General features: G+C 35.9%; 1 protein-coding gene across 1 annotated transcript; it reads right to left on the bottom strand.

The window, feature by feature from the left end:
- Positions 1-5,059: 5,059 nt before the first annotated feature.
- LOC138889276 (uncharacterized mitochondrial protein AtMg00810-like) lies at positions 5,060-6,660 on the bottom strand. Its single transcript, XM_070172563.1, has 3 exons — positions 6,533-6,660; positions 6,313-6,412; positions 5,060-6,139 (listed from the first exon to the last, which is right to left on the bottom strand). Exons 1-3 carry the CDS (start codon positions 6,658-6,660, stop codon positions 5,060-5,062), a joined length of 1,308 nt encoding a protein of 435 aa, XP_070028664.1.
- Between the last annotated feature and the right edge of the window lie 6,139 nt (positions 6,661-12,799).

Raw genomic sequence — 12,799 nt, 5'->3', positions numbered from 1 at the left:
ACTTACTTCTGAAAAATCTTTCTTACTAGGAAAAACTAAATTATTCACTTAACGGAAAGCTAATGTATTCACAGCTATCATATACAATCTTAATAATTTAACTCTGCTCACACTGTCAATCCTGGAGAAACCACATTACGATAATTCCTAAAGGCTATTCTTCTATAGTTTGTGCTCTCACTGCTAGCTAATATTTTTTTCTCACTGCTGCTGTACTTCGAGTTTAACTTAAACTCTTTGGGTTCTAACACATGTTCGGTATTTCAAACTGTCATCCACTCACTAGAGTAAACCTGGCTAAGTGAATCAAATTGTACCCCTACTAGCTCTGCTGAAAGTGCTAATTCACTGTATCAACTCAAAACTTATTTACTATTCTTTTACTAACCACCTGTTAGCATCATATTTTCTTATCCTGCTTTGAATAACTAAAGTGAAGCATAAGGTTACTCCTAAATTCCCTCATCATCTGACCATATTCTTTTGCCACATACTATCATTCTTTTCGAACTATGTACATGGATCACACTTAGAGAAATTCATCTGTCTTAAACAAAATTAGAATATGTAACCCCAAACTTTCTATATAATATAAAATCATATCATACTATAAACATCCCGGGTAATCACTTAGTCACATAACTTAAGGGGAATTGTCATATCCTTTATCTCACAATAATAGCTGCTTCTTATAGCAATTCACTAACGTGGTACTTTCTAATTCTGATTTGAATAAATTTAAACAACTTAAAATCATTCCCTGAAATTCACTATTGGCTGCTCTTAGTTCTCATTGCATACATCATATCTTATAGTCATTTGCATGAGTTGTACGAAATCACATCTTTGGTAATAACAAACGTTTCTGACTCCTAGGTATTTTACCCTTAGACTCTTTTCTGTCCAAAACTATAGTGACCAATGTTGGGGTCTAACATCCAAACTATCATCATCCAACTTGTGGCTCCATTTCCAAGAATTAAAAGAAATTGTTCTCTAAGGTAAAACCAATACGAATACACTACCATGCACAAACTTATCCTTCAATGTATACCATCATTTGATAAATCACTTCTTGCACCATCCGGTGAGTCTTGGTCTTAATCCAGACCAAAAGTATGCAAAGGTTTCGCTATAATCACTATTACTTATATTTTCTTTGAGCATCCATATGTATCACCGTATACTCACAAGTCTCCAAAAATTTTGATACACTAAAAATTAGATATTTGGTAAACATATAACTGAATACTAGCATACTGAATAACCATAAATTTGCTAACTGAAAGACTGTATAACTGGTAACTGGGGTAAACTAATAGCCGTGAGACATGATAACTGCTTTGGTACTTTCTGATAAGGTTAGGCTATAATCTGTACTTCTATCCATTGCATCCCACTTTCAACATCTCCTCAAATCTCATTTGTTACCTACATGTATTCCATAGTAATACCACAATAGGCAAATCATCCTTTCTAGAACCTTATACCTTTCTTGCGCGTCGCTTGGGTATAATACGTTTGGAATTCGATAGGAAAAGAAGGTTAACTATTGCTCTAAGATTCATGGCACGATCTAGAGTAGAAAGAGATGAGACAATCCTGAATGTCTTGGTAGTTAACCGTTTATATGAGTGGCCGACACACACATATAAAAGAAACTCCACAGACACGGCTTCATAGACTCCCTAGGACACTTGAACCTAGTGCTCTGATACCAAGCTTTGTCACGCCCCAAACCTGGGCCTGGACGTAACACGACACTCGGTGCCTGACTACATGTGACCGAGCGAACCAACTGGCTGGCTGAATCAACATGTGGTATCATAACATACTGAATGCGGAAGATAAACTAACACATGCTGATATATTGAAAGTCTGGATGATATAAATCAAAGTGCGGAAATACTAATACAATTCTAAAACATATTTGTAGCCAACATAGCTTAATATGAAAAGCCCGTGACTTTGTCTAACTACTACTCTAGTCTATGAAGCCTCTAAAAAGAACTGAAAACACTGACTAACAAAAAAAAATTCTGATGACTGTAAGGTAATGAAAATGCCCCGAAAGAACTGGGATCACCAAATAGCTGGTACGAGAATCCTAGCGCTTGGAATCATCAACCTGTAAATCATTACCTGCATTGTGAAATGCAGGCCCCGGGCAAAAGGGACGTCAGTACATTTGAATTATACTGGTATGTAAAGCAACTGAAAGAAAAAATTATAAATGCTGAAACTGAAATTAAGCTGATAACTGAACTAATATCTGATAGCTGAACTGATAACTAATAACTGATAGCTGCACTGATAACTGATAACTGGCAACTAAAATGGTAACTAATAATTGAACTGAACAAAGGAAGTAAGGATATGAATACTCCCTCTCCTGAATGATGAACAACCTGTTTATCTGAATAATAAACTGCGGCCTCAGGCCCAATATATATATATATATATATATATATATATATATATATATATATATATATATATATATATGCACAAACTGCGACCTCAGGTCCAAAATGCATAAAGCATAAACTGCGGCCTCAAACCCAAAGATGCATAAATCATAAACTGCGGCCTCAGGCCCAAAGATGCATAAAGCATTGACTGCGGGCTCAGGCCCAAATACAGGTGTTCAACATTCAGGGATTTTAAAATTAGGAACTGAGAATCATACTGCAATACATAATAGTGAAATACTGAATCACGCTGAGTTACATAATACTGGAATACTGAATCATACTGAGCTACATATTACTGGAATACTGAATAGGACTAGAATGGGACATGTATTCTTGATCTGATTATGAACACTGAAACTTCAACTGTCTATAACATACTGAGTAAGCTATACTGAGACTTAGGGACATCAAACCCAAGTCTATATTGAATACGAACTGAGCTCACGACGTTCAAAATGAAAGTCATGAACGAGTTATGAAGCTAGAGAATAGAAGTTCTACAACTATTCAAGGAACTAGGCTTAACTATATTTCTGAGGCAATTGATACGTCGTAAAAGGAACATAGTGTAGGGAGGATCATTAACATTCCCAAACATAGAAAGTTAGCCTCACATACCTCAATGTCTCCCCTTAGTGATACTACAATGATCCACAACACTAAGAACCTTCAATCTACAATAGCAATATCAAATGGAAACAATATTAGTAACAAATTCCATAACTTAAGCCATTTAGGCATATTATCAAACACATTGTAGGCATAAACCTCTACATCTCATCACCATATAATTAGTTCATCTAGTTACCACCATTCATCAATAATTTATCCTACCATTATGATTAACCAATTTATAACTTTCAACATCATGTATATGACCATCCATTCACACCCAACCAACAAATCCTATCAAATAATCACCCTTAAATCCCTACCATGATCATGTATTTAAATTGGAAATTTATGACTTCCAATCACCATACCATAAGTTGTAATACTTGATTTATACTCATGATTCCATAATAACACCATATATGTAAGTCTAAGGGTGTAGGATTACCTCTTGTAGACCAAATCTTGAAAGACAACTTTTGGGGTGTTCTTGAGATTTTGAAGAAATCCTATGAAACCCAATCAAAATCATGTTGTAACTAGTGATTGAGAAGTGAAATCACCATGAAAACACACTTAAAAACTCACCTTAGGTGTACAATTGGATGCCTTGGTCGAGTTGGGGTGTAGAGAAAACCTTAAGCTTGAGAAGTGACTCAATTTCTATTATTTCCGGCCTTTAAAGTATTTAAAACCTTCCAGACGCGCTTGTTCGCGCGCGAGGCAGAATACTCAGCAAAACGTGCGACTTCGTGCTCTTGTTCGCGCTAGTGACACCTGACCAGTAAAATGGTCATAACTTTCTGTATGCACCTCCAAATGATGAACGGTTTGTTGCGTTGGCAAATAGACTCAAAGGTCTTTAATTTGATAGGTTATGAATCACATAACTCGTTATAGAACCGGATATATGATCGTTCAAAGTGAGGTCATATGCGTATTCATTCACAGCTTTAGTCCATTTTGAAATCTTCCCACTTGGCTTAGACTTAGGCCTCTCCTTAGACCTCAATTCACCTCTAACATAACTTATACACTTATTAACATAACCACTCAATTACCATCACTCTAATACTCGTTTAATGCATCCACAACCGATTCAAATTACGGGGTATTACATAAATAGTCCTTGTCCGTACACAGCTGATTCATATTTGCGGAGTATTACATTACCTATACTCATCTTGATAGGGCTTCACATGTCTAAAAGATCACATTAATAGTCATCTAACACATCCACAACTAATCCGGATTTATGGGGTGTTACAGGCGGGACTCTGTCCCGACCTTTATGACATTCATGTACTCTTAGAAGCTTGTAGACATATGTCTTGTATGCGAAAGATTGTACGACCTTGTCGCCCTATGTTTTGAAGTTACAAATGATCATATCGTCCTATTAGGCCCATATGTCACGTGTATAAGATGGTGTAATCAGAAAGATACATTACGTTGGTACTCGGTTGTGTAAGGTACCGGGTGCCCGTCGCGGCCCAGCAGTTTGGGTCGTAACAAGACCATTGGTATATTTTGTGTTAAGATTTTTTTTCATATTTTATTTATACTTTTTAATTGCACTATAACCGACCGATTTAAAGATAAAATTATCGACTGAAATTTGTTGATTTTGTAAATATTAATTTTAATTTATTTTAAATAAAAAAACTAACCAAAGTTGGTCGGTTTCTTGAAAAATAAGTTTCACAGAACTCAAAATAGTTTCCCGCATATCAGCGTAATTTTAATTTATTTTAAATAAAAAACTAACCAAAATAGTTTCACAGTCGGTCGCGGTTGTTTTTGGCCAAATTTCTAGTAATTGTACTTATCGTTAGGAATTCTTATGTTGCGGATGGATTCTCTGTTTTCACAAGAATCAAACCTTAGTCGTCGTTTGTTTCTCATAAGAATACAAGATAACTACATAAATGGAAAATTACAAATAATATAAAAGCTATCTCTATCACTCTCCCTTAATCTAAAGGGGAGGAACGACCATAAAGATTGTTGAGAAGATCCTGAAACCTTGTAGAAGAAAGTACTTTGGTGAACAAGTCTGCCAATTGCTGAGATATGTGAACATGAGAAACAATGAGATTGCCTTGATTCACTTTTTCACGAATAAAATGATAATCCGAAGCCACATACTTAGAATGAGAATGATAGACAGGATTATGAGCTAAATGTATAGCACCAATGTTATCACAGTTAGCCAACATAGGAGTTTTAAGAAAAATGCCTAGATCACGAAGAAGAAACTGCAACCAAGTAGCTTCCGCTGTTGCTATAGCTAGAGCTCTATACTCCGCTTCAGTACTTGATCTAGCCACAGTAGGTTGCTTCTTCGCTGCCCAAGAGATTAAGTTATTACCAAGAAAGATACAAAATTCAGAGATTGATCGCCTAGTGGATGTGCATCCAGCCCAATCAGAGTCAGAATATATAGTAAGCGACAAAGGAGAACGAGCATAAAGCTTTATTCCATTTCTAATAGTGCCCTTGAGATAGAGAAAGATGCGCTTGACTGATTGTAGATGAATTTGGCGAGGCTTGTGAAGAAATTGTGAAGCAAGGTTAACTGTAAATTGAATATATGGCCTTGTAAAAGATAAATATTGAAGGCTACCAACCATTTGTCGAAAAATAGAAGCATCATCAAGCAATGGACTCTCAACAGAATTCCAGTCCATCTTGATGTGAAGAGGGCTAAGAACAGGCTTTGATTCGGCTAAATCAAAGCATGTTAGAATATCATTTATATACTTGCCCTGTAACAACAAAAGACCATATGAATTCGGGACTAATTCCACACCAAGAAAATATCTCAAAGGACCCAAATCCTTCATGGAAAACTCAGAGTGCATGGAAGAGACAAATTGATGAATGAGATTCTTAGAGGATCCAAATACAGCAATATCATCCACATAAATTAATAGAACTAAGATTTTACCATCATTTTGAAAGATAAACATGATATGATCAGGGTTAGACTCTTTAAAACCAAGACGCAACAGAAATGTTGCTAGCCTATGGAACCAAGCCCTGGGTGATTGCTTCAAACCATATAAATATCGCTTTAATTTACATACATGAGTGGGGTAATCAGGATTCTCAAAACCCTTAGGTTGTCTCATAAAAACATCCTCATTCGGTTCATCATGAAGGGAGGCATTTGAAACATCAAGTGATGCATCGAACACCCTCGTTGTAGAGCTAGGGATAGTACAAGACGAACTATACTCAATTTGATCACAAGAGCAAATGTTTGGTTATAGTCCAACCCTGGTTGTTGCGAGAATCCTTGAGAAACTAATATTGCTTTGAACCTGTCAATAACTCCATTAGAACAATATTTAATTCTAAAGACCCATTTATTACCAATAATATTTGCATCTGAGGGAGGAGGAACTAATGTTCAAGTGTTATTCTAAATAAGAGCATTATACTTATCACTCATTGCATGTTGCCAGCGTGGATCCTTAATAGCTTGAGCATAAGAAGTTGGTTCAGACAAGGAAAATGAAATACAAGCAAATAGAGATGGAAGGATACACGGTTTAAGTGAACCAGTCATGGCTCTAGTGACCATCTTGTGAGTACGTGTAGGAGTCGTAAATGGTTGAGGAAAAAAAGTAGGAACGACATTTGAATGAGAAATTTGACGGGATAATGCAAAAGATGAATATAAGTATAAAATAGAAGGAGATTGTGATAAGATGACTTCAAGAGATGTGGAGATATTAGACAAGATAGGACGATGAGAATTTGTGATTAAATTTCCACGAGGGATAGGAATAAGAGAATGAGAAGTTGTAATTGACTTGGAACTTAAAGTTGCGAAAGAATCTCGAGAAGAAGAGGACAACTCTTGTTGGAGATTACGAGAAGTATAGAAAGAGGGTAAGTCTTATTCAACTGTCCTAAAAAAAATAGGAGGTGAAGCAGAAGAAAACTCACTTAACTTTGAATTTAAAAATTCTAGGGTAAGTTATCATGTAAAACATGCATTGAAGGGGAAGAATTCTTATTAGAGTTTGCATTCAAGTTATCAGATGAGTTACGTGTAATATCACTTTGAGAGGGGAAAAGTGTGGAGAATAATCAAGATTAGGTGATTTGAAATCAGTGTCTTTTAAAAGAAAAGGAGTCTGGGAGTTACTAGGAAATATTGAGAGATACGGAAATATGCTTTCAACAAATTTAACATGCCTAGAAATTAGAACTTTATTAGTAGTAGGATCCAAGTACTTGAAACCTCTGTGCTTGGTGGAAGTTCTCAGAAAGAAGCACGGAATTGAACGAGCTTCAAATTTATTTTTATGACCAAAAGCAGTAAATGGAAAACATAAGCAACCAAATACTTTAACAAGGTTATAATCTGGGGAGCACTCAAAAAGCATTTCATAAGGTGAACTAAAGTTAAGAACTGAAAGAGGGGAAATATTGATTAAAGTAACAAAAAGACAAACATCTGCCTAAAAGGAGAATGACATAGAAGCTTGAAATAAAAGACATCGCAAAATATTATTAATGTGACGATGTTTTCTCTATGCACGTCCATTTTGGACGGAGGTGTGAGGACAACAGAAACAATGAAGGATGCCACGGTCCTTAAAGAAACTTTGAAATTTGGGATTATCATATTCCTTTCCCCCATCTGATTGAAAATATGAAATAGAAGAATGGAAAATATTAGCAACCATAAGATAGAATTCTTTGAATTTGTCAAGGCATCAGATTTGTCGTGCATCAAATAAATCCAAGAAACTTTGGTGTAATCGTCAAGAAAAGGAATGTAGTAACAATAATCAGAATTTGAGGGTAATGGAGCTTGCCACACATCAGAATGTACTACAACAAAAGGTTTATTTGCACGACTAACTGAAAGATTAAACTGCAATTTTGTTTGTTTGCCCAAATGACAAACAGTACAAGAATTATTGTCAAAAGACGAAACATAAGGAATCAAATTTCTATGAGCTAAAGCAGCAAGAGATCGTTGACCAAGGTGCCCGAGCCTTTGCTCCGTTAAAATGTATTATGCCTCTATCCAATCCATGTACGCGTCACACAGAGTATCGCGCGGGGCGCCGCGGACGCGTAAAAATTGTAGAACTACTCTATTTCGGTCTAAAAAGGGTATAATTGTCAAAATCCATTCTTACACGATTAAAAGGGGGAAAACAGCCATTATTGGGGAGGAGACCTGATTTTAGAGAGAAAAAGAAGAGGAGATTCATCTTGAAGCATCAAAAATCAAGAGGAACAATACATGGAGCAAGGATTAAAAGAGTTTTTCTAAACTCTCTTCTTGTATTTATTTATTTTATGTTTAAGACTTATATTGTTGATATTTGTATGATTATGAGTGGCTAAAAACCCAAATATTCTGGGGTCATGGATGTTAGATGATTATGTTGTTTGAAGCTTAAATTGATAATCTCGAATTTATCGTTATAGATTGTTTATTTGATTCTGCTGTTAATTATTTTATTGCATAGCTAAGAGTGAAATACTATTTATGAATCTTGAGTTAAACTTGAAAAAGGAAATTCTTGATTGCACATAGAATCAAATAGAACAAGATCTTGATCCTGGGGATCGGGTGAAAGATTAGCGATTAAGATAGAAATATACTTAATTGCCTTGTTTGGTTGAAAAATAGGAATTCTAATGCATTTTGAGTTAATATTAATGTCATCGAAATATAGGTATTAATATAACTCGAATAGGTGCATAAGAATTTGACAAATTCTTATGAGTATTATTAACCCTATAATCAATAACCCAGATAATTTAATAAATCATTCTTAAGCTAAAAGCATAGCATGATCTCTAGCAAGTCCATGACCCTGAATATATCTTTTATTAATTGTTAAAAGAAAATTCCGTAAGTGGCGTAGTAACTTTGCGTTGTATTATTGTTTGATTACTAGTTAAATTGTAAATTGGTTATTTATGTATTTTGTTTTGAATTAGCTTGATCGATAATTATTTGAGTTTACATCAGTCGATAAGTTGATCATAATTCCTCGTGGGAACAATACTTTACTTATTATTATATTACTTGAAGATTGCGTACACTTGCGTGAGTGTTTTGGTCGCAACAAGTTTTTGGCGCCGGTGCCGGGGACTTAGAATTAGCTACTTGATTGAGTTAAGCTTTTATTAGCTATTGGTTTAAGCATTAATTTTCTGTTCACTTTGTTTGTGTCACGCAGGCTCTTCTCTTGAATGCGGAGGAGTAGAAGCACAAACAATCTCTTCCCTCTTGATCCTGAAATTAAAATAACACTTTATAGAGCAAGGAAGGAGTTGGAAGTTAGATACAAAACAGAAAGAGAGTAGGACATTTTAGTTCAACCACAACCAACAGTGATGGCAGGTAATGGAGGGCGTCCGGTGATAGAAGCTGTAAGGCTAAATCTTGCTAATATGACTCAGGCTATTGTGAAGCCTGATATCACTGGTCACTTTGAGCTTAAACAGTACATGGTATAGCTGATTCAGTCCACTGGGCAATATGTAGGTATATCTCATGAAGACCCGCAGAGGCACATTCAGAATTTTTTGAAAATTACGGATACTTACAACTATCCAAATGTGGACTATGTTAGGTTGACCTTGTTTCCTTTTTCATTGTTGGGGGAATCTAAAGAATGGTTGCAGAGGGAGCCTGCTAATTCAATCCATACTTGGGATGATTTAGCAAAGAAATTCTTAATTTAAGCTTTTACCCACTAAAAAGACAAAGTCTGCGGAGCCAGATTCTTGGGTTTTAACAATGAGATTGTGAGACTCTTCGACAAGTTTGGAAAGATACAAGAAACTACTCTGAGACTGTCCACATCATTGTCAAACTGATGAGGTATTGGGCCATGCTTTTGTTGATGGATTAGATGAGACTTCAAAGATGAATCTTGATTTAGCTTGTGGAGGTAGATGGATGGCGAGACCGTATAGTGAAATACAACTTCTGCTAAACAACTTTACTGCTAATGATCATAATTGGTAAGGTGAGAGAGAACCAAGGAGAGCAATGAAACAGAAAGCAGCAGGGGTATCAATCAATTAAATAAGTAGAATGACAATGAACCAAACACAACAAATGCAACATTTTCAACAAATGTCGATTTGTTGTGAAATGAGTGGTGACAATCACACGAGTGATATGTGCCCTACGAATCCTGAATCTATTTATTACGTGGGACAACAAAACAGAGGTCCGATGAATCAACAGGCACAATATGAGAACACTTACAACCCAAATTGGAGGAATCATCTTAATTTCTCCTGGGGTGGAAATCAATCACATAAGAATCAATATAGACCCCAAGGAAATTTTAATCAACCTCAAAGGCCACTCCAACAGATAGAAAAAAGTACAAATGATTTGTTGAAGAAATTGTTACATGACAATCAACAACTCCGAACTGATTTCAGAAATCTGGAAAGACAAATGGGACAACTAGCTGCAAATCAAAACACTAGGCCTGCAGGTGCTCTTCTAAGTGATACAGAGAAAAATTCGCAAGTTAGTGCAATTACACTTAGAACTAGAAGGGAATTAGAATAAGTTCCAAAGAAGAGAAAAGACAAGCTTATACCTGAGGGTGAATTGATTCCCAAAGAAACACAGGAAACAAAGAAAGATGATACAATTTCAACGCCTGTGAATGTTCCAAGGCCATCACCACCTTTTCCACAAAGATTGCAGAAAAAGAATGATGATCACATGTTCAACAAATTTCTCTCTATGTTGAGTTAGATTCAATTGAATATTCCGTTGGTAGATGCGATTCGCGAAATTCCAAAGTATGCCAAGTACATAAAAGATATTGTGGCTAACAAGAGGAGATTGACTGAATTTGAAACAGTTGCACTTACTGAGGAGTGCACTTCAAGGGTCCAAAATAAGCTTCCTCAAAAGCTTAAGGATCCTGGTAGCTTTACTATCCCTATGGGGATAGGTAATGTTGATGTAGGCCATGCACTTTGTGATTTGGGAGCGAGCATAAATTTGATGCCATTGTATTTGTATAAAAGATTGGGTTTGGGAGCTCCAACACCCACCACTATGATGTTGCAACTAGCAGACAGGTCTATAGCTTACCCGGAAGGGGTGATTGGAGATGTGCTGCTGAAAATTGGAAAATTTATTTTCCCGGCTGATTTCATATCTTGGATTTTGAAGTCGATGAAAAAGTTACTATTATATCGGGAAGACCTCTCTTGGCTACAGGTGATGCTATAATTAAAGTAAGAGAAGGAAAAATGATCATGAGAGTTGACAATGAGGAAGTTGTTTTTAATATATACAAATCAATTCAACTTTCTCGCCATTATGAAGAGTTGTCTATGATATTTGTCATGGATATGGATGAGCAACTTATTGACCCAAGTGTATATTTGAAGGATTCTTTAGAGAAAGAAATCGTGTTGTTTGAGAGTTTGGAGATTAATGATGAGGTTGAAGAGATGACGCATATTTTGAATGCATCATGTGAATATATAAAAGGTTTAAATCCCTTTGAACCTTTGAACAAGCCAAATGGTCCTCCTTTGAAGACATCAATTGAAGAAGCTCCAAAATTGGAACTAAAGCCTTTACCTTCTCACCTTCATTATGCTTATTTGGCTAGTTCTGGTACGTTACCTGTTATTATTTCTTCTGACTTGCCTAAATTGCAGGAGGAAAAATTGTTGAGAGTTCTATGTAAGCATAAAAGAGCAATTGGGTGAACAATGTCTGATATAAGAGGTATTAGTCCAGTTTTTTGCATGCATAAAATTCTCACGGAGGAAGGACACAAGCCGATCATAGAACAACGCCGCCGCCTAAATCCCAACATGAAAGATGTGGTAAGAAAAGAAGTGATTAAATAGCTTGATGCAGGTATTGTATTTCCAATTTCTGATAGCAAATGGGTAAGTTCAGTCCAATATATTCCAAAGAAAGGGGGAATGACTGCAGTGAAAAATGAAAACAATGATCTGATTCCCATTCAAACTATTACTGGGTGGAGGATTTGCATAGATTATAGAAAATTGAATAATGCCACCCGAAAAGACCATTTTTCTCTCCCCTTTATTGACCAAATGCTTGATAGATTAGCTGGACAGGAATACTACTGATTTTTGGATGGCTACTCGGGAAATAATCAGATTGTTATAGCCTCAAAAGACCAAAAGAAGACCACATTTACATGTCCCTATATGACATATGCATTTAAAAGAATGTCATTTGGTCTCTGTAATGCACCTGGACTTTTCAAAGGTGTATGATGGCTATTTTTACTGATATGGTTGAAAGATTTGTGGAAGTATTTATGGATGATTTTTCTGTATTTGGATGTTCTTTTGATGAATGTTTAATGAATCTTGACAAGGTACTTTCTAGGTGTGGAGAAACAAATTTGGTACTGAATTGGCAAAAATGTCATTTCATGGTAAGAGAAGGTATCGTCTTAGGGCACAAAGTGTCCAAGAATGGATTGCAGGTAGATAAAGCAAAGGTGGAAGCAATTGAAAAATTACCTCCACCGACATCAGTTAGAGGCATTCACAGTTTCTTGGGCCATGCAGGTTTTTATCATCGTTTCATTAAAGATTTTTCAAAAATTTCATCTCCTTTGTGTAGGCTTCTTGAGAAAGATACATCCTTCAAGTTTTATGATGCTTGTCTGAAAGCATTTGATGAGATGAAAAGAAAA

Source organism: Nicotiana sylvestris, chromosome 4 (genome assembly GCF_000393655.2).
Source record: "Nicotiana sylvestris chromosome 4, ASM39365v2, whole genome shotgun sequence".
In the NCBI taxonomy this organism is placed as follows: domain Eukaryota; kingdom Viridiplantae; phylum Streptophyta; class Magnoliopsida; order Solanales; family Solanaceae; genus Nicotiana; species Nicotiana sylvestris.
The sequence above is the reverse complement of the archived record's forward strand: the minus strand, read 5'-3'. Positions and strand labels throughout refer to the sequence as shown.

Coding starts and splice junctions, on each gene's coding strand:
- LOC138889276 (XM_070172563.1), bottom strand. CDS start 6,660: ATGACTGGTTCACTTAAACCGTGTATCCTTCCATCTCTATTTGCTTGT. Junction 6,413..6,532: donor CAACATGCAATGAGTGATAA/GTATAATGCTCT, acceptor AGTTATTGACAG/GTTCAAAGCAATATTAGTTT. Junction 6,140..6,312: donor AATTGAGTATAGTTCGTCTT/GTACTATCCCTA, acceptor TATGGTTTGAAG/CAATCACCCAGGGCTTGGTT.